This window comes from Notamacropus eugenii, chromosome 4 (assembly GCF_028372415.1).
Source record: "Notamacropus eugenii isolate mMacEug1 chromosome 4, mMacEug1.pri_v2, whole genome shotgun sequence".
In the NCBI taxonomy this organism is placed as follows: Eukaryota; Metazoa; Chordata; class Mammalia; order Diprotodontia; family Macropodidae; genus Notamacropus; species Notamacropus eugenii.
Window position 1 is genome coordinate 103,065,847 of NC_092875.1, and position 24,762 is coordinate 103,090,608.

Sequence of the window (24,762 nt, forward strand, 5' to 3'; positions counted from 1 at the left end):
GGAAACCATAATTTTCCATGTTCTGTTGCCTTGGTAGCACATAAATGGTACCAACTTTCACCATATTATTCTCAAATTAATACCACTGTAGTGAAATTTATCATCATATAAAACATTTCTTAGTTGCTTATGTAAAGCACAGTGCTTTGAAAAATACAGCACATGTAAGCTCTAGTGCTACTTCTCAAATTTCCCACTCTCAGTGGCAGGTTTGGAATTAAGGCAGCTACATTTCTTTCCAGAGTTTTAGGATTAACCCTAAGGGGCTAGGGGTGGTAAGCAGGTTATTTTTCAAAATCAGAAAATTTTATATTTGATCTTGGAGGTAATGTAGAACAACTGTAGTTTATCAAGTAGTGGTGATAGTGGGATCATATAGTGAAATATGTATGTGCTTCAGGACAATGATCTTTAGCAGTATAATGGGATTGCACGGGATGGGAGGAGACCTAAGGGAGGGAAACCAACCAGAAATAGCCCAGATATGAGGTGATAAGGGCCTGCACAAGGATGGCAAGTGTGTAAGTGAACAGAAGGGGATGGTTATAAGAGATATTATGCAGGCAGAAATGAGAAAACTTGATGAAAGATTGGATATGTGCAGTGAGTGAGAGAGAAGCTAAGGATAACACCAGTGTTTCAGAAGTTACCCCAGAGGATGATGTTACCCTTAAAAATAATAAGAAAATTGGGAAAATTAGAGGGTTTGAGGAGACCAAAAGCATCAATGAGTTTTGTTTGGGGATATGATGAGTTTTATGACATTCATGGACCACACGATTTCAATGGCCAAAAGGCACTTGGTAATATAAAACTAGTGCTCAGGAGAGAGATGAGGTCTGGGTAAATAAATCTGGGAATCATTTCCATGGAGATGATAATTACACCCTTAAAAACTGATAAGATCACCAAGGTAGATAGTACAGAAAGAAAAGAGAAGAGGGTCCAAGACCAATCCTTAAGGGATATCCAAGGTTAATGTGCATGACACTGATAAAGATCCATCCAGCAAAGGAAGCTGAGAAGAAGGCATTAGACTAGGCGGGAGAGAACCAGCAGACAGAAGTGCCATGTAAACCTATAGAGGCAAGGGCATCCAGAAACAAAGAGTGATGAATAGAGACAAATTTGAAGACCGGTCAATAAGGATAAGGATGGAGAAAACACCAATGGAGATCCCCAGCAATATTGGAGAGTGCAGTTTCAGATGAATTGTGAAATCAGAAGCCAGACTGCAAAGGGCTGAGAATTGAGTGAGAGGAGAGAAAGAACTGGAGGCACATTATACATGGTCTTTTCAAAGCATATACCCAAGAGGAGGAGGAAAAATACAGAACAGCCCCTAAAGAAGATGGTCAGATCAAGTGAGGTTTTTTTGTTTTTGTTTTTTTTTTTAAGGCTAGGAAGGAATGAGTACATTTGTAGGCAAAAGGGAAGAAGCCATGAAACAGGTTTATTAGAGACAATGGGCTGATAAGAGGGGACAATCTATGGAAGAAAAAGGGAAAGGAAAGGATCAAGGGTGCATATAAAAAGGTTTTCTTTGACAAGGAGAAGAGTCCCTTTTTGTGTGAGACAGGAGAGATGGAGGAGATAGTGGGGAAGATGATGTCTCAGTGGCATACAATGAGGAAGGTCAAACAAAAGGCAGCCCTTGATGAATGGCATCATTTTTTTTGCAGTGAAGTGTGAAGCAAGAATCTCAGCTGAGAGAAAGTATGGAAAGCTCTGAAAGAGCCATCAGGGTGATTTGGACAGAGAAATGATCTGGGAGGTACCAAAGCACCATCTTGCTCCAGTGCAGGTCCAGCTGAGATTATACAAGATCAATTTACAGCATACCCAGTCAAGGTGGTTCTCATGTTTTGTTTTTGTTTTTTTTTTCGCTAGCTTCATTCAGCAGCATATATATGGTAAGTCTTTCAAGTTGTCATAAGCAAAGGGACACAGTGGTGAGGGGCACAAGGGCAAGGAACAGAGTAGAGTTTAAGTAACTGGCAAAGGGGCTGAGATAAGGAAGGGAGAACTACATCCAGTACTGATCTACTAAAGAATGGAGGGGATGAGGAACTAGAAGTCACAATGAACACAAAGAGCAGAGGTTAAGGTTTTTAAGGCAAAAGAAAAAAGATGGAAAAACAAAAGATTATGATCAGATAAACGAATAATTAATTAACATGGAAGAGAAGACATTTGTCCGTGAAGGCAAGATCAAGGACATGACCCAAAAAAAAGTGTGTAACTAAGGCAGACATTTGCCTCACTCTCTTACTTCTCAATCACAAATATACCTAGCTTGATTTAGAGAATCTCCCCCCATCCTGACCAATTGTAAAAGCTTTGGCTAGTATCATAAATCTTTGTTACATTTGTACAACAAAGAAAATAATCTGAAACCACTGATCTTATCAATCAATAAATAAACATTTAGTGTCAAGCACTGTGCTAAATCCTGAGGATATAAATACGAGAAAAAGAAAAACAGTAAGACTATCCCACTCTTCTCCAGCTTTTGTTGATTCAGTCTCTTTTGAAGATGATATATCTATCTAGAGTCATGGTACAGTCATAGGTTTCATTCCATCAAGTCTCAATGATGCCTATTAGGTCAAGTTTGACTCCTTACATGAGGATCCATCTGATTCCTCAAGTATTGCTTAAATTCTGTGCATTTATATCATTGATATTTGAGGACATGAATTTTTACTACTGACTCTTTTCTTGATTTTGTTTCCTGTGAACTTCAGGATGTATCAGTGATTTAATTAAACTTGCTCTACAAAGATAATAATAATATCTAGTACTTACATAACACTTTAACATTTACAAAGCATTTTACATAAATCATCTAATTTGATCACCAGATTGCTGAAGAAGGCAACATGTAGCTTACTGATCCTGGGAAAGAAAAATTCTCAACATAATCATAAAGTATCTTTGTATTTGTTGATCAGGAAGACCCTCATTTTACCAATACTCCCGTAAGATGGAGTAAAGATTTACAATGATCTGCTGCTTTTCTTTCAAATAGTACCTAAATAACCCAATGCACTACTTACTCATGACTAGTTCGTGAAAATGGAATATCACTGCCGGGGCAGGCCTGCTATATAGTAATCTGCTCTGTACTTGATGTGTACCCAGAAATCTAGAAGCTGCCCCCTTGGGCTCAGGTTTTATTATTTCTTCCCTTCATCCAGTGTATAAAGGGTAATCTGTGCTAGAGAATCTTCACCTCACCTCCTACCTGGGTTAAAGTTCTACCTTTGCCACATACTATTGTATGACCCTGGCTGGACAAATGACTTAACCCCTCAGTTTCCCAGGCAACTTTATAAGAATATAAACTGCAAAGAAAGCATTGGTACAGAAAGTTTCTTCAAAGGGAGCTCCCTATACCAATGAAATCACAGGTTTAATCAAATAAAAGCAAAAAAAATCTTCCAGCAGGTAGGTGTGCTGTGATAGACCTTCTTTGGAAATATAAAAGTGTTACTTGTGAACTATATTTTATCATTTTAATTTCTAATTCAAAATGTAAGGGGTATTAGAATACTAGCTAACAAAAACACCATAACACACATATCATGTGAAAATAAAGTTAATAAAATATTTGTCTTTGTTGGTGAAGCCAGACTATTTTGCAAAACTGAAAATGTAGGAAGTCATTAGCTACAATTTGGGACTTCCGTAATAGTAGACACATTTTGTGAAGGAGATTAAAATATTGTGGAAATAAACTACTTCTGAGGCTCCTGCTGAACATACTATAGAAATTGTATTCAACCCTTATACCTGCCTTAGGTAAGGAATTGTGGGACTATCATCTTTTTATTTAAAGTGAAAAGGGGTCCTTAGGCCTTTCAATGCGCATTTAAAATACATTTTCACAAACATTTTTCCAAAGTCTGTACTCTGTCTTAATTAAATTTCCCACTATGGAAAACAAGCTAATTGCAGTAGTTTAGAGATTAGTTAACCATCAAATATCATGCCAATAGTTACTGCACTGGGAAAATATGCCATTAGTACAACCCTTATATGAACCCCTAACTACAGTTACCTCCAAAAAGCATATAATTACAACTTCAGGTGTGCTGTAGTTTTCAAAGAATAGTGAAAGCAGCAAAAGGAGTCTGGCTTCAGAAAGATTTGAAGCACAAACTACACTTAACAATTATCAGAGATTTTAACATTTCCTCTTTAGTGATGGTAGGCCAAAAAACCTCTAGTGTTTATGGGGGGGGGGAGTAGGTGGTTGAGAAGAGAAGGGATTAGTGTTTCTTGTGACAGGCTGCATTTGCTCAATCTGTCCCCTTTATCTTGCCTGCTCTGATGCCTTATATAGTCTTCCTTGCTGGAAATTATGAAGACCCTTGCTAATTGATGCTCCCTTACCCATGACATCATTGGTAAGAAAGCAATTGGATGGCTCTAAATCAGATGGAGCCCCCTTTCTAGCAAACTCTGGGTTTTCTTATCTTATTGTGAAGTTGCCCTGTGATATGGGTCAAATCATGGATGTTCCATGTTAAATTCAGTATGCAGTGACTAAATGAGGAGTAGATAGAGTCTGACATAATCTGAGAGCTAAAACTGGCAGAGATTTTTACATTTTCTTCTTCCTCCTCCTGCCATGGCATCAAGATGATCTCACTCAAGGCCCAGACTCTAACTGTATTAAGTTGTTGGGCATAAAAACATGTACATACATGTATACAAATACTCCTTAAATGGAAAAAGCTATTTGAGGTTTAGAATAAAGTTCAGCCATGACTGCTAACCAGAAATAATCATTATCTTTGAAAAAGACAATATTATCTAGGTCTACTGCTTTGTAATTTCATGACAATTTTAAATAATTTCTAGGGATTTATTCCAACAAAACAGCTGCTTAAGAAGCAAGTGGCTTAATAAGGTCAGTTATCCTGAGAAAACTATCCCCATTTAAAGATTTTGTAAAACAATCAAACAAAAAACAGTAGAATACAGATAAACCTTATGCATTTTATGAGGAAAGAAAATATCAAAAAAATATCAAAAAGCCTAAATTAAGGGAAGATAGTCCTGCCAATATAATTTATCAGGTGAGGTCTTTAGGTAGGAGAAGAAGAAAGCAGATTGGGAGTTTGGCCCTTCTACCCAAAGTTACCAACTCTATGTGACTTAGTAGGCATTTCCTACAACATAGCATAATGTACCTTTGCACAACAGCAGAATTTTGAGCCATTTTCTCACTCTTAAGAAAAGAAGTATATCTTATAGCTAGTATCAGCTACTTAAGATATTAGTTTAAGTACTTTGCTGAAAATAGGAAGCCCCCAACGTGCAGTGTTTAGAGACAATGAGTCATACATGTAACAGAATTATTGTTCTTGTGTTCTGTGGTTTGTTTTTTTTTGTTGTTGTTGTTGTTGTTTTATTTTTTCAATTTTCTTTTGGAGACTAGCTTCTCATTTTACCCATGTTGAAAGCACAACAGCCACTCATGGCCCAATCCCAATGCTAATCATCATGGGAGCTTTAGTGTGCTCTGTTTTTTTCTGACCTGGGATGGTTTTCTTCTCCTTAAGCAGCCTGGCAGCCATTCACTCCCAGAAGAGCACCATATTGGTCTTATACTTAGAGAAGACACCTGCTCAGCTTTAGCCCTAATGCAGCTAAGAACTCCTGAACTCCAACAGCCTCTGCTTCCTCTAGTAGCAGGGATTCTAGGCTTGTGCCAACATGCCCAGAGATGCCTAGAATTATTACAAAAGTCTTCACAAACATTAACTGATTTTAATCTGTCTTTAATAGTGGAAGGGTAGTATTCTACTATCCTCAAATCTCTAAATATCTGTAATCTCTAAGTCATGATTCTGATGAATACCTATCAATTCATGTACAGATGAACCTCATAAAGATTTTATGGAGTTAAGAACATTTAGGGTTCATGTCCTATCTCTGACACATAATAGTTGTGTAAACCTGGTGAAGGGAGGCATAAAAAGTCAGTGCGTATTGATGTTCTGTAGTGAATTTTTGTTATTAATAAGTTTCAAGACTTATTTTTCTATGCTTTTTGAATATTCCCCTTGTCCTTCAGATTCTCTATAAGTTCCCTCAGAACAGTAATACCTCTAAGAAAAACCTTTCTGCATACTTGATACTTTCCATTTGCCCCCTCCTATTTTTGATCTTTATAACACCATTTCTACCTTCTCTGTAAGTACCTCAGCGACTGTAGGCATGAACCGTTAACTTAGAGTCCTAGTCTGATGATTTTACTATCTTTGATGAAAAAAAGACTGTTGAAATGATTTTGGAAATTTTTCCCTATTTTTCTTCTTCTTGTAGCCTCCTTTCAATTGTCTTGGGATGATTTTGCTTACCTGGATATCTTATCAAGCTTTCTGAAATTTACCCTCTGTTACTTCTCTTGGTTTTATAAGATGATACTGCTCAAAATCATCAACTTTCTAAATTTCACATACAGATTTATACCCTAAACTTGTATTGTCTTTGGAAGACATATCTCAATTTAGCAAATATGTGCTTTCTGATGAAAGCACTTCCTGGGCTCATTTGGTATTAAAGCAATTAATTTTCATTGGTTTAACTTCTGAATTAAAGTATTAGAATCAATGTTAATGTAATTTTTGTTGTTCATTTCTTATTTTCAATAGTTTCCTTAAATAATTCAGGGTTAACTCACCTTTCTGTTTATTTTACATATATAGATATATGTATATAGCATGTATGAATATATATGTAATATATTACATTATTATGTATATTATATTGTATAGTATATATTTTAGAAATGAGGCCTTTATTAGAGACACTGCCTGTAAAATTGTTTCCCAGCTTTCTGCTTCCCTTCTAATCTTGGCTGCATTGGCTTTGTTTATACAAAACCTTTTTATCTAATCAAAAGGATCAATTTTGCATTTCATAATGTTCTCTATCTCTTCTTTGGTAATATATTCTTCCTTTCTTCACAGATCTAACAGGTAAACTATTCCTTGCTCTCCTAATCTGCCTATGGTATTACCATTTATGTTTAAATCATGTACCCATTGTGACCTTATCTTTGGTAAATGGTGTAAGATGTTGGTCTATGCCTAATTTCTGTCATACTATTCTCCAGTTTTCCCAGCAGTTTTTGTCAAATAGTGAGTTTTTATCCCAGAAACCGGAATCTTTCGGTTTATCAAATCATAGATCACTATAGTCATTGACTACTGCGTCTTGCATACCTAACCTACTCTATTGATTCACCACTCTATTTCTTAGCCAGTACCAAGTAGTCTCAATGATTGCTGCTTTATAATACATTTTTAGATATGGTATGTCTAGGATACCTTCCCTTGCATTTCTTTAAAGTAATTTCCTTGAAATTCTGTACCTTCTGTTCTCCCAGATAAATTTCGTTATTATTTTTTCTAGCTCTATAAAGTAATTTTTCCTGTAGTTTGGTATGGCACTGAATAAGTACATTAATTTAGGCAGAATTGTCATTTTTATTATATTAGCTCAGTCTACCCACAAGTAACTAATGCTTTCCCAATTATTTAGATCTGACTTTATTTCTATGAAAAGTGTTTTCTAATTTTCTTCATATAGTTCCTGGGTTCGTCTTGGCAGGTTTGTTTCATATTCCAATGAACAAACTGAAGTCACAGAGAATTCCCTTTATGGAGGTGAAAAAAAGATGGACGAGCAGCAGGAAAAAGTAGAGAGCTAGCTCTTGTCCCCCTCCAGACATTTAAACAATACACCAGATTGAATCCTGATCAGAAAAACAGGAAAAAAAAATGTGATTTTCAGCCAGAGTTTGCATAGACAGTGAGGTTAACACACACTAGAGACAGGATCTGGCTAGTAACCTACTTCATAGAGCCCAGTACCCAGAGACAATGTCCAAATGCTAGGCAAGGTCCAGATCTATACTGGGGAAGACCTGGTATAGGGTTCAGGAACAGGAACTAGCAGTTTTATTGCCTCCTACCTAGTACCAGATCACATATCCTGGGCAGAACAGAGGGGGGATATATGCCCAGGGTTGGTATTCCAGGGGTCTTAGCCTATGTCCTAAGTGACACAGAAGTTCAGAAGCAAGTAACTTTGATATTGCTCAGACCCCAGGAACAGCTAAGTAGGATCTCAGTTCTAGTTTCTAGGTCAATCTGAAGCCTACAAAGGAATAACTAGGGCAGACACTCAGGACCAGCAAATCTATGTACATCTGGCTGATAGTAGGGCTGGGTCTAGCAGTGCTCTACTGTTGACTGAATCCAAACCCAGGTAAGGAATTTACAGAACTCAGAAAAGAGGGGCAGTGATTAGAATTTACCCTGGGATCGGACCACTTTGGGAACACTGAAAACTTGTTCATTTCCAGCCTAAGCTGTTCCTAAGTTTCTGGAATAATTTAACATTCAATGCCCTGAGAAGGCAGCAACAAGATCAGTCTAGATCTTCCCTCCAGAAATGTGCAAAGAAACTGGTCCTAACATGAAATGTGAAGTCAGGAAGTAGACTAGAAGAAAGAGCAAACAAACAAAAAACAAAAAAGGACATACCACTAAAAGCTACGATAGTGACAGGGATATTCAAGACATTAATCTAGAAGAGAATGACTCCCAAACATCTACAAGTAAAACCTTTATAAAAACACACCATGGAAACAAATTTGCCTAGAATCCGGAGAAGAGATGAAACGAGCTAACAAATGAATTTAATAATGTTTTTATGAATGAAAAAAGAGTGCAAGACGGAAAAAATTATGAAGTAAATAACTGGAAAGGGAATAAAACATCTTGGTACATGAGGTACAAAACTTTGTTGAAATAAACTGTGAAAATTAGAATAAAAAAGGAAGTAATTTTATAAGACAACTAAAAATATTAAAACAAAATCAAAAGACATGAAAATTGAAGAAAATATGAGCTATCTCAGAAAACAAATGACCTAGAAAACAGAGGAGAAAAAAATTTAAGAATCACTTGAACTAAGCAAAAGCCATAATCACAAAAAAGGGCCTACACATCCGATTTCAAGAAATCTCTTACATCTCTTAGAACCAGAGAGCAAAGCAGAAATAGAAAAATTTTACCTCACCTCCAGAAAAAACAAACAAAAACTTAAAAATGAAAACTTCTAGGAACTTGATAGCAGGCACTTAGGCTGGTGAACAATGAAATACCTGGCATGGGGGGAGGCAGTGACTCTGAGATTCACACCCCCCAGGAAACCATAATCAGAGAGGGAGGAGTGAGAAAGTAAATAATAGGGAAAAATAAGGGGAAAAAAAGACACAGTATCAAAGATTTTGAGAAGAAAATTCAGAAACCTTCAACATACGCAGATAAGTCAATAACGAAAAGAGTAACAAGAGAAGGACCCATGACCTACTGATCTAGTAAACAAGTTAAGACATGTATGCATAAACACTGCAGAACAAAGAGCCTGTGGAATATCAGAACATGGAACCACAACACAGTGATGCTGAGTGGTTGAAAAGGGAAATGAGAACTGTGAGAGCAAAACTTATGGAATGCACAGCAAAAACAATGGGCAAAACAAAAAAAGTGGTGTGGCAAGAATTTAGTATTAAAAAAATACACTCACTACACAAGCTATACTATACTATACAAGCAAAACATATTGACTTCAACAACAGGATGTAGAGACAACCTAAAGATCACTGGTCTTCAAAAAGAACCTGTCAGAGGACCAAAAAACCATAACATCATAAGGAAGGAACTAACAGAAGAAAATTGCCCAGGACTTTTGAACGTAAAAAATGAAGTTCCAATAGAAAGAATTCACAGATTGCCTCCAGAAAAAAAGACAAAACTCCAAGGCTGCAAACTTTAAGACATACAGTGGTTAAATTTAACACTTTAATTCAGAAACAACTTCTTCTGCAAGAAATCAGGGGAAAGACCTTCAAACACAAAGGAAATTTAAAAAAGCTGAATAATACAAGACTATTTTTCACCTACTAGAAAATGTAGGAAGGACTGGAATAATGTGGTTCAAAGAGCAATGGAACTCACTGACCTTCCCCATAAATTTAAGCTGAACTGTATATGAAAAACTGGAATTTAATAATAAAGAAGTGCCTGAATCATTTTAAGAAAGAAAACCAGAAATGAATAGATTACTTACATCATGAACATCACAAACAAAAGAAATGGAGTGAATAAATGCAGCAGTCAAGGATAGAAACAGCAACAAAGTGATAGCAGAGAAATCAGTAAAAGACTTCTTTCCAAATGAACACAAGGAGACAGGGATGAAGTCAGACATCTGGTGGAGGCAACAGTGAAGAGGCAGACAGCAGGGTCCTTGTAAGCAGAACCCAGTAACATCCTGCCTTACAGGTGAATCACTGGTTTGTTTGGGGTTTTTGTTTGTTTTTTGGCTTTTTTTGTGAGACTACATACTACATGGCAGGGTATGTGAATTAAGGAAGGGAGAGGATAAATGAGGAAGGGGAATTTGTGAGGTCCTGGGGTCACAATGGCTAGTAATGAAGGGAAGGTCATGGTGGTCTCAGAAAGAAGAGCCTAGAGGGGAATAGATGAGGAAGATAGGGTAAAGCTTGAAAAGGGTGGACAGGAAGGAAGCCCTACTCTGAGAATGGGATTTATCAGTTCTGCTGATAAATGCTCCTGTAGGTGAAGAAAGATGGCCTGCGAAGGGAGATGGGGGACCTTATGCTGGGTGTGGCCTGGGAAATTTGATGCTTGAAAAGTCTACTTATCTTTCAAGGCATGTGGGGCAAAGTTAAAACACCTAGTGTCAACTGGTAGAGTTGGGAGCCTTGGGGAGCAGGAGAATATGACCTCCAGGAGCAGATTTGGAAGCTAATGTGGGAAACAAAGGTAACTGAGAAGGATACTGATTAGTAAAAACTGTATAATCAGGGAAGAAACGGAAGAGGGGCACTATTATGTGGCAAGGTCCTCTTTAACATCTGCAATAATTGGCATTGTTTTTGAAGTGAAGCACAATGGAAAAGGGGAATTCATGTAAACCCTACAAGACAGTGTCAGAAAAAGCCTAGATGGGAAAGTCTAGGATGGATACCTTGGAAGCATTGATTACTTGGGAAATAAAAAGAAAAGAGAGAGAGCCCAGATAATTATTGGTATCATGAATCAAAGAATAGGAGTCTAAAGCAGACAAAATGAGAGGATGGATAAGAGTGAGCGAGAGAAATTCTTCTTGGAAAGGAGTACAAAAATGAAATCTAAAAAAACCTAATGAACAGAACAAATTAAAGGGGAGAAGAGGAAGGGAGAATCTACTTGACTGAGATGAAAAAAGGGAGTGAAGAATTATATAACCAGATAAAAGCAGGAGAGAAAAAGGAACTAATAAGCAAAATCCTACAAGGAAAGGGGCAACAAATGAACAGAGTGGGTTGGGGTGAGATGGAAGGAATTAAAAAAGGCAGGAGATGCCATCATGCAAGCTGATGATGAAAAAACAAACATTCAAAGAATAAAATAGCATTAATAAGGAAATTATATTTTGCTGAAAAGAACCATGGAATGACTATCTATAACTATATTTATATATCAATGGCTTAGCATCCAAATTTAGAAAGGAGACAATCTGAGTTTTAGGAAGACATTGACAGTAACACAACAAGGACAGGAGGTCCTTTCTATCACTTTCTCCATTTTGGCTAAGTATAATGGAAAGATAAATAGGGAAAATGTGGACATGAATAACTTGCTTGAAAAACTAAAGTTAAAAGAGTTATGGTGTCTTTTATGTGGGACAGAAAAGAATATATCTATCTATATAAATCTATCTATATAGATAGATATATATAGATATATAAACATATTCACATATACACATACTGTATATACACATACATACAGACATATTTATGTCTATTTTTCTCTAGAAAAACTGACCATGTACTGAGCTACAGATATATTACAAATAAATGCATAAAGGCAGAAAGAATTAATATTTTTTGCAGACCATAAGGCAATAAAAACAGAAACTGGTTCAAGGAACATAAAGAAAAGATCCAAACCCAAATGAAAACTTAACATGGAAATACTAAATAATGAGTGGGCCAAAGATCAAATCACAGAAACAACTGTTAATTATACAAAATAAAATTATAATGATAAAACAACTTATGAAAATTTCTGGGATGCAGTTAAAGCAGTTCTCAGGTAGAAAATAATGTTCTTGTAAATATATTTTAATAAAACAGGAAAGGAGAAGATTAATAAATTTAGTAGAAAATTTAAAAAAAATTAGAAATCCAACAAACTAACAAACCTAAAACAAGTGTAAAAGAGGAGATATTTAAAATTAGAGAAGAAATTATAAATTGGAAACAAAAGAAAAATAAAAGATAATTAAAACTAAAAGCTGATTCTTTGAAAAGCCAAACTTTTAGCTAATGTGATTAGAAATGAGAAAATCATATCAATAAAAAAGCAAAGGTGCAAGGTGAAACCACAACAAAGCCAGATGAAATAAAAATAATCGGAACATACAAAGTTATAAGCTAACAAAACAGAACACCAAAGAAAGAGGGGAATAATTTTAAAAAAATAGCAATCCAAATGGTCAGATAACCAGATAGAGATCTTAAATAACCCAGTCTCAGAAAAGGAAATAGATCTTGCTGAAAACAAATTACCAAAGGGGGAGGGGAAACACTCAAACTTATAAGAACAATTAGTAGCCATAGTCATAAATTATCTTTAAAAAAAAGGGAAATTAAAAAAAAAAACCTAAGAGAATCCTTTTATGAGATAAATATCCTTATAAACCTAAAGGAGGGAAAGATAAAACATAGAAAGAAAACTATAGGCCAACACCATTAATAAATTTTGACTCAAAAATAAAAACACTGCTTATCAATCAGATGACAGCAATTTGTTCAAGAAGACATTCATTCTGAACAAGCAAGATTTATACCACGGATACATGGATATTTCAACATTAGGAAAACAAGCAATGTAATCACGTTAAACACCAAACTGCATGACTGTCTGGATAGATGCACAAGAATTCTTTGAAAAAGTACAATACTTTTATGCTAAAAACCCCTACAAAGTATAGGCCCTGAGGGCATTTATTTATTTATTTGTGTGTATGTATGTATGTATGTATGTATAGCGTCTTTTAAAAACCAATAGAAATCACGATGTGAAATCTGAGTTACATTAAAACCATTTGCAATAATATAGGAGTGAAGCAAGGATGCACACTCTCCCTAATATTATTTGATATATTTCTGAAAATGCTATCAAGAGTAATAAGAGAAGAAAAGAAATTAAAGGAACAAAGATAGACAAAAGGATAAAACCATCTCTGCTATTGATGGTTTCCTTGGAAAATCCTAGGAAATCTACAAAGATTCTAATTGAGACAATATTTTGAATAGTCACAAGCTACAAAATACTCAAAAATCAAAAGTTTTTCTTTATAATAATAACAAAACAGAAGCATTAAAAGAAAAAACACATTTTACATAATTAAATACAAATATATAATATATATTATATAAATATAAAATGCATAAGATACCTGAGCTTGACCTTCCAAAGTACACAAAAAGACATAAATATTCAATTACAAAATATTCCTTAAAGAAATAAGGAACAATTTAAATAGCTGGAATAATATTCAATGTTCATGGCTAGTCTGGGCCAATAAAATGAAAATGACAATGCTAGAAAAATTAACTAACACTCTTAATGATATGCCATTCAAATGATCAAAGGGGAACTTTATAGAAGTTAATAAAATAATTTCAAATTTCATTATGAAAAATAAAAGATCTAGAATATCAAGAAAATAATAAAAAGAAGTAGGGATCAAAAGTAAATAGCACTTCCAGAAATCAAACTATACTATAAAACAACAGTCATAAAAACTACCTGGTATTGGTTAAACAATAGATAGGATTAAGGAAATACATTAGAAAAGAGAGATGCAATTAAAATAGAACTAAGTAATCCAGTGTTCCATAAAGTAGGAAATATAAATTACTGACAAACAACAACTTTTTTTTGATAAAAACCTGCAAGCAATCTGGCTGAATTTAGGCTTAGACTTACACCTAAATCATATTCTACAATATTTTCTAACCGGATAAAGTAATCTTAGTATTAAATGTCATAATAAAAACATTTAAAAGAGAAACAGATAATATATCTTTCACAACTATAAGTGGGAAATGTATTCTTAACCAAATGAAAGCTGGAAGGAATTATCAAATTATCTCTGATTCCCAGAAATTTAAAAGCTTCTGCACAGACAAAATCAATGCAACTAGGATATGAAGGGAAGTGGTCAAATGGGTAAAAAACCCCTACAACTTTGTACCAAATTTCTCTGATAAGGATTTGGTATCCAAACACACACACACGCACACACACACGCACGCACGCACATGAACAATAGCTAATCTCTAGTAAGGTATGAATAAACAGTTTTCAAAAGAACTGTAAGAAACAAGATTCTAAATCTCTAAAAAGAGAAATACAAATTGAAACAACACTTTGGTTTCACCTCATACTCTCCAAATTGGCAAAAATGACAAAAAATGTTAATAATGTTGGAGAAGTAGTGGAAGAATACGTACACAGATATATCCTTAGTGAAGCTGTGGAGTATACAACCATTTTGGAAAAAAGTCTGGAAAAACACAAAGTAACTAAAATGTTCATATTCTTTGAACCAGAGTCTCCATTGTTGGACTTAAACCCCAAGGAAGCCATCACAAGAATGTCCCTGAATGCTCCAAAATATTTATAATAGGACTTTTTTGAAATAGATAAGGACGAGAAAGGAAACAAAGTAGATGCCCAGCAATTTGGGAATGTTTAAACAAGTGGTAGTATATAAATATAATAAACATTAGTATGTTCTAAGAAATGATGTATTGGATGAACACAGAAAAACATGGAGAAATCTACCTAAACTGATGCAGAGTGAAGAAAGCAGAGAAAAAAAATATACGCAGTAACTAAAACAGTGTAAATGGAAAAAACAATTACCTCCTACTCATCAAAATTAAATGTAGCACAATTATAAAGACTAACCAAGACTTGAATGAAGAGATATGAGAGGACACCCCTAAGCTACCCCTTTGTGGATGTGAGACATATTGCACGTTTTTTTTAAACTTTTTTCAGCATATCAATCAGTTGTGCTGACTTTTTCTCTCTAAAAATATGATTTGTCATATAAAGTGACTTCTGGGAAGGGACAAGGGGAGGTGTAATTGGGATAACTAAGGTGATGTAAGAAACAGAAACTACTGATAAAAATTTATTGAAAAAATACTGTCAGCTTAAGTGAGTTCAGTCTGGAATGACCTATTTTTGATCAAGACATAAAGGGTCAGTCTAACACTGCTCTTTTTATTTGTTCAGGCTTTTAATTTTTTTGTCATTTTAAATTTCAACCAATATCAACAGCTATGAATAGATACATATATATACACACATCTAGAAAGCATAGATAAAGAAGGCTCTATATCAAACAATAACTTTCTAGTATATCTATTTTTTAAGTTGCAGACATTTCAAAATTTTATTTATTTATTTTTAATTTTCACCATTCACTTCTATAAGATTGAGTTCCAAGTTTTCTCCCCATCCCTCCCCTCCAAGATGGCGTGCAATTCGATAGAGGCTCTATATAATAACATTCATATTAAACATATTTTCACATTAGTCATGTTGTAAAGAAGAATTAGAACCAATGGGAGAAACCATGAGAAAGAAGAAAAAAAGAGAAAGAGCGCAAATAGTATGCTTTGATCTATCTGCATTTAGACTCTGTAGTTCTCTTTCTGGATGTGGACAGGATTTTCCATCATGAGTAATCCATTGGGAGTCATCGTAGATCCTTGCATCATTAAGCAGAGATACGTCAATCAAAGTCAGTTGTCACACAATGTTGCTGGTATTGTATAAAATGTTCTTCTGGTTCTGCTACCTTCACTCAGTATTAGTTCACATGTAAGTATTTTTGACTGCCTGAAGTGTGCCTGCTCAGCATTTCTTATGGAACAATAGTATTCCATTACACTCATATACCTTAACTTGTTCAGCTATTCCTGACTGATGGGAATCCTCTTAATTTCCAATTCTTGGCTACCACAAAAAGAGCTGCTGTAAATATTTTTGTCTATGTTGGTCCTTTTTCTATGCGGGAATCTCTCTGGGATACATTTTATACAATACCAGCAACATTGTGTGAGTTTATTTGTGTCAAAAGTGTTTTGTAATTGTGTTCATAGAGTCCCTGGGCTTGTCTTAGTAGGCAGACTCTCAAGAATTTTATAAATCGTAGATGTTTTTAGCATGATAATTCCAAAGTTATTCTTACTGGATGGTCAATGTCTCCTTCTGAACTTCTTCCTGTTCTCTTCTGAGATTTTAAAATGTTTCATTAAAACCTTTATTTCTTTTTTCCTCTTTTTAGGCATATATCAACCCACTTTATTCTTTCTACACTTCTCCCCACCCTGACCCCCTTAAAACAAACAAACAACAACCCCAAACTCCCTTAAAAATGTTAGAGAAGTAAAAAAAAAACCCAAAAAATGAAAAGTCAAAACAAAACTAAACCAAACCCACATATTGCTATGTCTTATTGTACACACATACACACACACACACACACACACACACACAGAGTTGTCTGGAGTTGTCACTGGTCATCATATTGAAAATTCTATAAGTCTTTCAATGTTGTTTCTCCTTGTGGTATAATAATCATTGTCCTAATTCTACTCATTTCACTCTGCCCAATTCAAATAAACCTTTCTCAGTATTTTTGTGAATTCAGTCTTTTTTGTCATTTCTTATGTAGAAATATTCTATAACACTCATACATTTTAGTTTCTCAAGTCATTTTACAATTTATTAGTATTCCCTTTCATTTCTTGCTCTTTATGACAACAAAAAGTAATTCTATGAATATTTTTAAAATAATAAATATACATATTTTTAATCTGCAAAAATCCACTTTACCTGCCTCTCACCCTACCTCGAATGAGAACAAAATAAAAATGATACCCTTGTTACAAATATGTATAGTTTAGAAAAGCAAATTTATACCATGACCATATCCAGAAAAAACATGTCTCATTCTTTACTTTGTGACCTTCACTTTCTATCAAGAGGTGGAAAGCATGTTTCACTATCAGTCCTCTGTAATTGTGGTTGGTCATTACTCTGATCAGAATTCTTAATTATTTCAAAATTGACTTTGAATAGTTACAATTAGATTTCAGTTCCATTGTTAGCTGCTCCCCTTTCCCCACTTCTTTGTATGGAAGTCTAATTTAATACTTGTGAGATACTTGTGATATAATTTTCCATAACTTTACCTTCATCAACTAGTGCATTTCTTTTCCCCACTCTTTCCATTTTTCTTTTAAAGCATCAAGACATAACAGAACTACTCACAAGCCATTTTGAAGGTTCTGATCATGAAATACTTCAGAGGGGAATTGCCTCAATTAAGAATAATAGTTACCCATTTTTAGAGTTATAGGTCTTTTGTTTACTTTTTTCTATTAACTGCTTCATAAGAAATAAGTTTCTATATAACTGTTCTTTTCAACAAGAATAACTGGAAGTCTGCTACTTCATTAAAAATCTATTTATATTTTACCTCTGTAAAATTTACTCAGGTATGTTCATAATTCATACCTCTGATGTTGAGGGATGCCAAGCATGTTTTAGGGCTGCTCATCCACTTTTGGTGTCTAACTGTCACCCAGCTCTCACCTATAACTCCAAGAAGCTGTAGCATGTGTAGCAACCACAGCCTGGTAAACCATCTTGGCAGATGGGTTAAACCAGGTTGAGGGTAACTACAAGCATCAAATTGTCAGTCATACAGGGGTGTCTACCCCAAGCATGTGATGACTTCCTCTGTAGAATAGGCAGATATGAACAGTTTGTTTCAATGGGCCATGAAGGCAAGCAGAAGCAGGTGTGATGGAGTGCTTAGAGCTTGGTCCGACACCAAAAATGCTAAGGTCATCCACTGTACCTAGAGTCACTGACAATTGTCTTGACTTATGTCTTGCCAATGGACTTCAATGACTCTAGAAGAGACAAGCTGACAATTTCATGCAACTCTGCCTCACTTAAATGTGTTTTATGTGAGAGCCAAAAAGCATCATCCATTATGTTACTATTTATTATTTATTTTACTATCTTACAATTTTACCTGCTTTGAAGTCCTATGGCAATGGCCTACTGCTGAAGCAGCAGATGCAAATACACTGGAAGCTGTAGTTATAACCCAGCACACAAGCAGTCAAAGCCACAGGGTCATCTTACTGAAGTAGCAGTAGGATTCAGCAGCCCCCTGGGTATCTGAGCAACCGTCTTAAGGACCACATTTGTTCCTGGAGTATGGAAGAGGCCGGAAAAGGTGCCCCCAAAATTGTCTGCTTCCCCTAACCATAGTCTGGTTACTACAGCATGTGGAGATCCTACCCTGAGGTTGAAACACAAAAGTATGCAGATAAACTACTGTGAAGATGATTCCACTCATTACTGATACATGGAATGTGTTTACATTAATGGACAACAAGAAATCTAGTAGTCTTGAAAGATGAAAAGCTCTTATTGTAAGGGAAACTCAACAGATATCACAGTCAAATAGCAGCTCTGAGTCAAACAATACTGGCAAATGAAGGACAGCTTGCTGAAATTGGAGCTGGATACATGTTTTTCTGGAGGGGTTGCCATGATGAGGGGCACTGTGATGTTGGCATAGGTTTTGCAATCAAATCTCATCTAGTCAAGAAGTCTATTATATACCTCACAAAAGGAGTGAATAATAGGATCACGACAATGCCATTGCCACTTGCAGCAAAGTGCCATGCCACCATCATTATGCATATGCTCCTATCATGATAAACCCTGGAGATTCTTATCAGTGTGCTAAAAGAGGCCAAGTTTACTAATTCTGGGTGACTTTAACTCCAGAGCAGGCAGACTATTACACATGGCAAGGAAGAATGGAGTTGGGAACAGCAACAGCAATGGTGACCTATTATTGAAGACTTGTGCATCTCATAACCTCATCACCAACACTGTCTTTCATTTAACTAAAAGCAACTAAACTTAATGGATGCACCCTCAGCAAGTATTGGTACTTAATAGACTATGCTATTGTAAGAAGAGACAACGGCTATGAGAGACATGAAGGCAAAATGTGGTGCAGACTGTTGAAGCAACCACAGTTGTCTTTTCTAAGCTAAACTTTCGCACTCCACTAAAGCAATGATCCCAAGGCATGACTACTGCCAGACGACTGAAAGTCAACAGATTAGAACACTTCTCTGTGTATGAACAGCTTGTTATTGACTTGGAGGGAAAGCTGGGTCACCACACCGTAGAGTACAATGGTGTGAGAAATGATTCATTTGGATCCCAACTCTATTCCAATCACTACTAATCCAGTTTGATATTTTACATAAATCATATAGGAATGAGATACATTCCTACAGTAGGCTTCAAACTTTAATATTTACAACTTGTTTAGTAGTTATGAAGTTCATTTGGGCAATGCTGACAAAGATATCTTCATCATGTTTTCAGATTCGATGCCCAAACCCAGAATGAGTGCATACCTTGATTCTTTGGAAAGCCACCAACTTATTTTTGTACTTCTGGACCACCTTTTCTTGCCCAACAACCACCAACAGGTGATCTTACGATCACTTGGCCACCAGAAATGACTTTTGCCTTGCCCATCTTACTTTCTGGCCCTCAAGAGCAAGGTCTATCAACCAATGAGATCCTGTATTTTACCAAGCCTCTTTTGGTGATTTGACTATCATGCCCTATAAAAACAAGGTCCTGGGTCCTGGGGCATCTCAGACTGCTCTGCCAGTTTGTGCATATATGAGTATTATTTTTGTGTTTCTGTTTGTGTGTGTGTGTGCGTGTGTGTGTGTGTGTGTGTAATGTATACAGACATAAAAAGTATTGACATCATTTCATTGTTTGTCATGTCCTTTAAGTAAAATGTTGTTTCCCTGTTTATCTCTTTTAACAATATGGATTTTTACAATGGCTGTGTATAACACTGTGGCCATTTACCTGTTTATATGAGTCTGCCTGAAGCATAAGAAAGGCTATTTCAACTCAATTTAAATTCTTTGTGAATCTTTGATGTTTCAAGTGTATCTCCTGTAAAAAAGTATGTTGCTGCATTCTGCTTTCTAATGCATTCTGCTATCCTCTTTCACATTCTGGGAGAGTTTGTCATCATCACAATCATTATGACTGTTAGGTTCTTCCCTCCAACATGTCCTCTGATCATGCCACTCCCTACACAACAAACTAAAGATTTTCCTAATTACCTCCAAGATGGAATACAGAAAAACAGAGTTCTTTAGAATCCTGTATATACCTATTTATTTATATGTCTTCTTCAGTAGAATGTAAGCTCCTTTTTTCTATCTGTTGCCCCTCTGGAAGATGACCAATTCATGCAGAATTCAAATGAAGATTTTGAAGAACAGGGATGAAAGCAGAATGGCAAAGCAAAAAGATCAAGGAATTTGGATTGAGAAGACCTATGTTCAAATTACGGCCCCAGTATTCACTAGCTGTACAGAACTTCAGCAAGTCACTTTGCTTTCCTGAGATTTAGTTTCTTTATTTATAAAATGGAATAAATGATAATTGTTTTGCTTACTTTGCAGGCCTGTTGTGAGAATCAGATTATGTACATTAACATTAATTTGCTAAAGTGCAATATAAATTAAGGTAAGCTATTATGAAGACTCAGAAGGTGTACTATTTACCCCTATTGCTGGTGCTTTATTTTAGTTTACAACAACTCTTATTCTATGGCTCTAATAGTGTGATAACATAAATGATTCATTCAATGCTTTTTCCTTTTCTCACGTATAATTAATTAGGTTGGTATACTAATGATAACAGTGGGTTTGTATTCTTGTAAAGTTATGTCCCCTTTCATTTACATATATACTTCTTCTTTAGTAAAATAAGTCTTTAAACCATACTAACAAATTATTCAATGACAAATGATTTGCTCATTCATGAAAAATGAGGAAAAGTAATAAAGGTTTTTTTTTTCCTACAGAAAAGAATATCTAAGAATAGTCCATTGTCAGTAACACAACAAACTAAGAAATACTTGAGATTATGGTCTTCTCATTGTACATGGTACAATCATTCTCAGTTCTTTATTTCTAATACAAAGAGTAATATAACTTTAAAAGCAATATTATAAAAGAAATGATGAGGAGAAACAATAGAATCATATTCTTATTAGCTCAATTTTATGGGAACTCAATCTCTACTGGTTTATGAAATTTGTTACATGAAATACTTTACTTACATATTCTCCATATGTCTCTTGTGTTGGTGGTGGAGGAGGAGGCCGGTATCCTGTTGGGGGGACTCCTCTTGCTCTGGGGGTAAGAAGTCCTCTCCCACGGCTGACTGGACCTCGACTAGGAGGGACTCCTCTGGGAGCTGGTGCACCTCTGGGTACACCTGCTGGCCGGGGTGCAACACCTCCTCTTCCCCTATGAACAAGATGACTGATTAAATTTTTAATTCTCCTAATATGCATTCTAGTACATCTAAATTTTATTCTAACTTCTGCTGAAACAAAAACAAAGACACATTGGTAATCAGCTTTTGAAAAAAAGGTAATTGTTGGCATCTACCAAAACGAACTAAGATTTCACTCATTTGAAAATTATTTACTGATTTCCTATGTGTGTGTGTATATAATTATGCTTGACACTTAGTGGGTTATCAATTAAGTAGAGGTATAACCCACATATGACTGAGCAAACCAACGTAATTTTGTAAAATTCCAATATGTCATCATATAAATTTGGATGTCCCCTCTCTAAGGATAGATTGCTGCCCTCCTGTAGTTGGCTTTTCTCTAGTCCTCTTGTCTTGCTCTGTTCAGGAGTTTGTTATAGAAGGTTCTCGTAGCATGCCAGATCTTCCTTGCTTTCCTCTGAAATTAGGAGATTGCCAGTGAAGGATTAGGGTTATCGGCATGCTGTCTTTTGATCTCATTATTTTTTTCTGTCATACATCCACGAAGATAACTTCTACTGCTGCTCTTCTATGAAGTTCTTAATTTTTAATATGTTGAAGCTTACTCCCCCAGATCATATTCTTTGTCATATACATGAATGTTTAATTCTTTGTTCCTTTTTATACTATTTTATTTTTTCCAATTACATGTAAAGACAATTTTAAACATTTTTAAAAACTTCTTGAGTTTTAAATTTTCTCCCTGACACCTTCCCTTTCCCAACTCTAAAAAAGTAAGCAATTTGATACAGGTTATATATGCGCAATCATGTAAAGTATTTCCATACTAGTCATGTTGTGACAGAAGAAATAGACCAAAAAGAAAAAAAAATGATAAAGTTGAAAATAATATGCTTCAATTTATATTCAGTCTCCATAAGTTCTTTCTCTGGAAGTGAACCTCCACAAAACCTCATAAGTTCTTCGTAACTGCTGAGAAGAACTAAGTCAATCATAACTGATTATCACACAATGTTGCTGTCGTATAAAATGGTCTACTGCTTCTGCTGAGATCACTTTGCAACAATTCATTTAAGTCTTTCCAGATTTTTCTGAAAGCATCCTATTCATCTTTTCCAATAGCACAGCAGTATTCCAAGACAATAACTTGTCACAACTTGTTTAAACATTCCCCAATTGATGGGCATCCCATCGATCTCTAATATTTTGTCACCAGAAAAAGGCCTGGTATAACTATTTTCATACTTGTGGTTCCTTTTTTTATGATCTCTTTGAGACACAGACCTAGTAGTGGTATTGCTGGATCAAAGGATATGCACACTCTGATGGCCTTTTGGGCATAGTTCCAAACTGCCTCTAGAATGGTTGGATCAATTCACAACTCCACCCACAATGCATTAGTGTACCAATTTTCCCACATCCTCCCCAACATTTATAATTTTTTTTCTTTTATAGTATTTTTAGCCAGTCCGATAGGTGTGATGTGGTGCCTGAGTTGTTTTTTTTTTTTAATGTGCATTTCTCTAATCAATAGGGATTTAGAACATTTTTCTTTGACTATAGATAGTTTTGATTTTTTTTATTGGAGAATTGCCTCTTCATGTCCTTTGACCATTAATTAATTTGGCAATGACTTATATTCTTATCAATTTGACTCAATTCTCTATATATCTGAGAAATGAGGCCTTTAACACAGACCCTTGCTGTAAAAAACTGTTTCCCAGTTTTCTGCTTTCCTTCTAATCTTGGTTGCATTGATTTTGCCTGTGCAACCCCTTTCTAATTTAATATAATCATTATCCATTTTACATTTCATAATGTTCTCTCTCTCTTATTTGGTCAAAATTTCTTCTCTTCTACATAGATGTGACAGGCAAACTCTTCTTTGTTCTCCTAATTTGCTTACAGTATTTCCCTTTATGTCTAAATAAGGGGTGGGGAACCTGTAGCCTCGAGGCCACATGTGGCTCTCTACGTTCCTTTTATTAAAGGGATTTGTGCTGTGCAGTTTAGATTCAGTGAAAGGTCCACATTTGAGGACCTAGAGAGTCACATGACCTTGAAGCCAGATACTCCTTTGACTCATTTAACTTCTTTAGAAATCTGGATGTTGTACCATTTGGTGCATATGTTTACTATTGATATTACTTCATTGTTTATGGTACCTTTTAGCAAAAGGTAGTTTCCTTCCTTGTCTCTTTGAATTAGATCTAGTTTTGCTTTGTCTGAGATCACAACAGCTACCCCGCCTTTCTTTTTTTAACTTCTGCTGAAGCATAATATATTCTGCTTCAGCATTTTACCTTTACGCTCTGTGTATCTTACTGTTTCAAATGTGTTTTTTGTAAATAATCTATTGTAGGATTCTGGTTTTTAATCCATTTCTGCTTCCATTTTATGGGTGAATTCATCCCATTCACATCCACAGTTTTAAATACTGGGCATTTTCTTCCATCTTATTTTGCTCCTGTTTACAGTTTACAGTTCTCTCTCTCTCTCCCCTTTCACCCATCTGTCCTCATACACAATCTGTCCTCCCTTTCATCAACCTCTCAGTCCCCTCCCTTTCTTGTCTGCTTCCCCTCCTACTTTCCTACAAGGTGAGGCAGATTTCTACACCCAACTGAGTGTTTATGTTATTCCATCTCTGAGCCAAATTCAATGAGATTAAGGTTCAAGCAATGTTGACCACCTCTCTCCTCCCCCTTTCTTTCCCTCTCCTGTAGTAGATCTTTTGTGTTTCTCCACATGATATAATTTACCTCAGTCTGCCTCTCCCTTCCCTCTAGTCCTCAGGCAATTATTTTTCTCATCTCTTAATTTTTTTTGAATATCATCCCATCAAAGTCAACTTATACCTAGTACCTTCTATTTATAATTTCTTTAACTGTCCCAATACAAACACAGTTCTTAAGAGTTACAAGGATCATCCTCCCATGTACAGATGTAAACAGTTTAACTTTACCGAATAACTTATATTTTTTCTTCCCTGTTTACTTTTTTATACTTCTTGAGTCTTATAGGCTGAAAATCAATTTTTCTGATGTTTCAAAGTTCCCTATTTCATTCGGTGTTTATTTTTTCCTCTGAAAGAGTACGTTTAGCTTTGCTGGGTGATTGTAATTCAAGCTTCTCTGCTTTCAGGAATATCATATTCCAAGTCCACCAGTCCTTTACTGTAGAAGCTGCT

The 24,762-nt window shown here is 35.5% G+C and overlaps 1 protein-coding gene and 1 long non-coding RNA gene across 6 annotated transcripts in view; one reads left to right on the forward strand and one right to left on the reverse strand.

Annotated features, from left to right (window-relative positions):
* The window catches only part of KHDRBS3 (KH RNA binding domain containing, signal transduction associated 3), a 309,488-nt gene that overhangs the window by 63,636 nt on the left and 221,090 nt on the right, over positions 1 to 24,762 (reverse strand). For all 5 annotated transcript variants that reach the window (XM_072602997.1, XM_072602998.1, XM_072602996.1 and 2 more), the window contains exon 6: positions 21,391 to 21,580. In XM_072602997.1, the coding sequence (XP_072459098.1) occupies positions 21,391 to 21,580 (190 nt within the window). The remainder of the gene's footprint in view (positions 1 to 21,390; positions 21,581 to 24,762) is intronic.
* The window catches only part of LOC140500426 (uncharacterized), a 67,266-nt gene continuing 51,975 nt past the window's right edge, over positions 9,472 to 24,762 (forward strand). Inside the window, exon 1 of the long non-coding RNA XR_011965732.1 lies at positions 9,472 to 10,373. This is a non-coding gene — a long non-coding RNA (uncharacterized lncRNA). The remainder of the gene's footprint in view (positions 10,374 to 24,762) is intronic.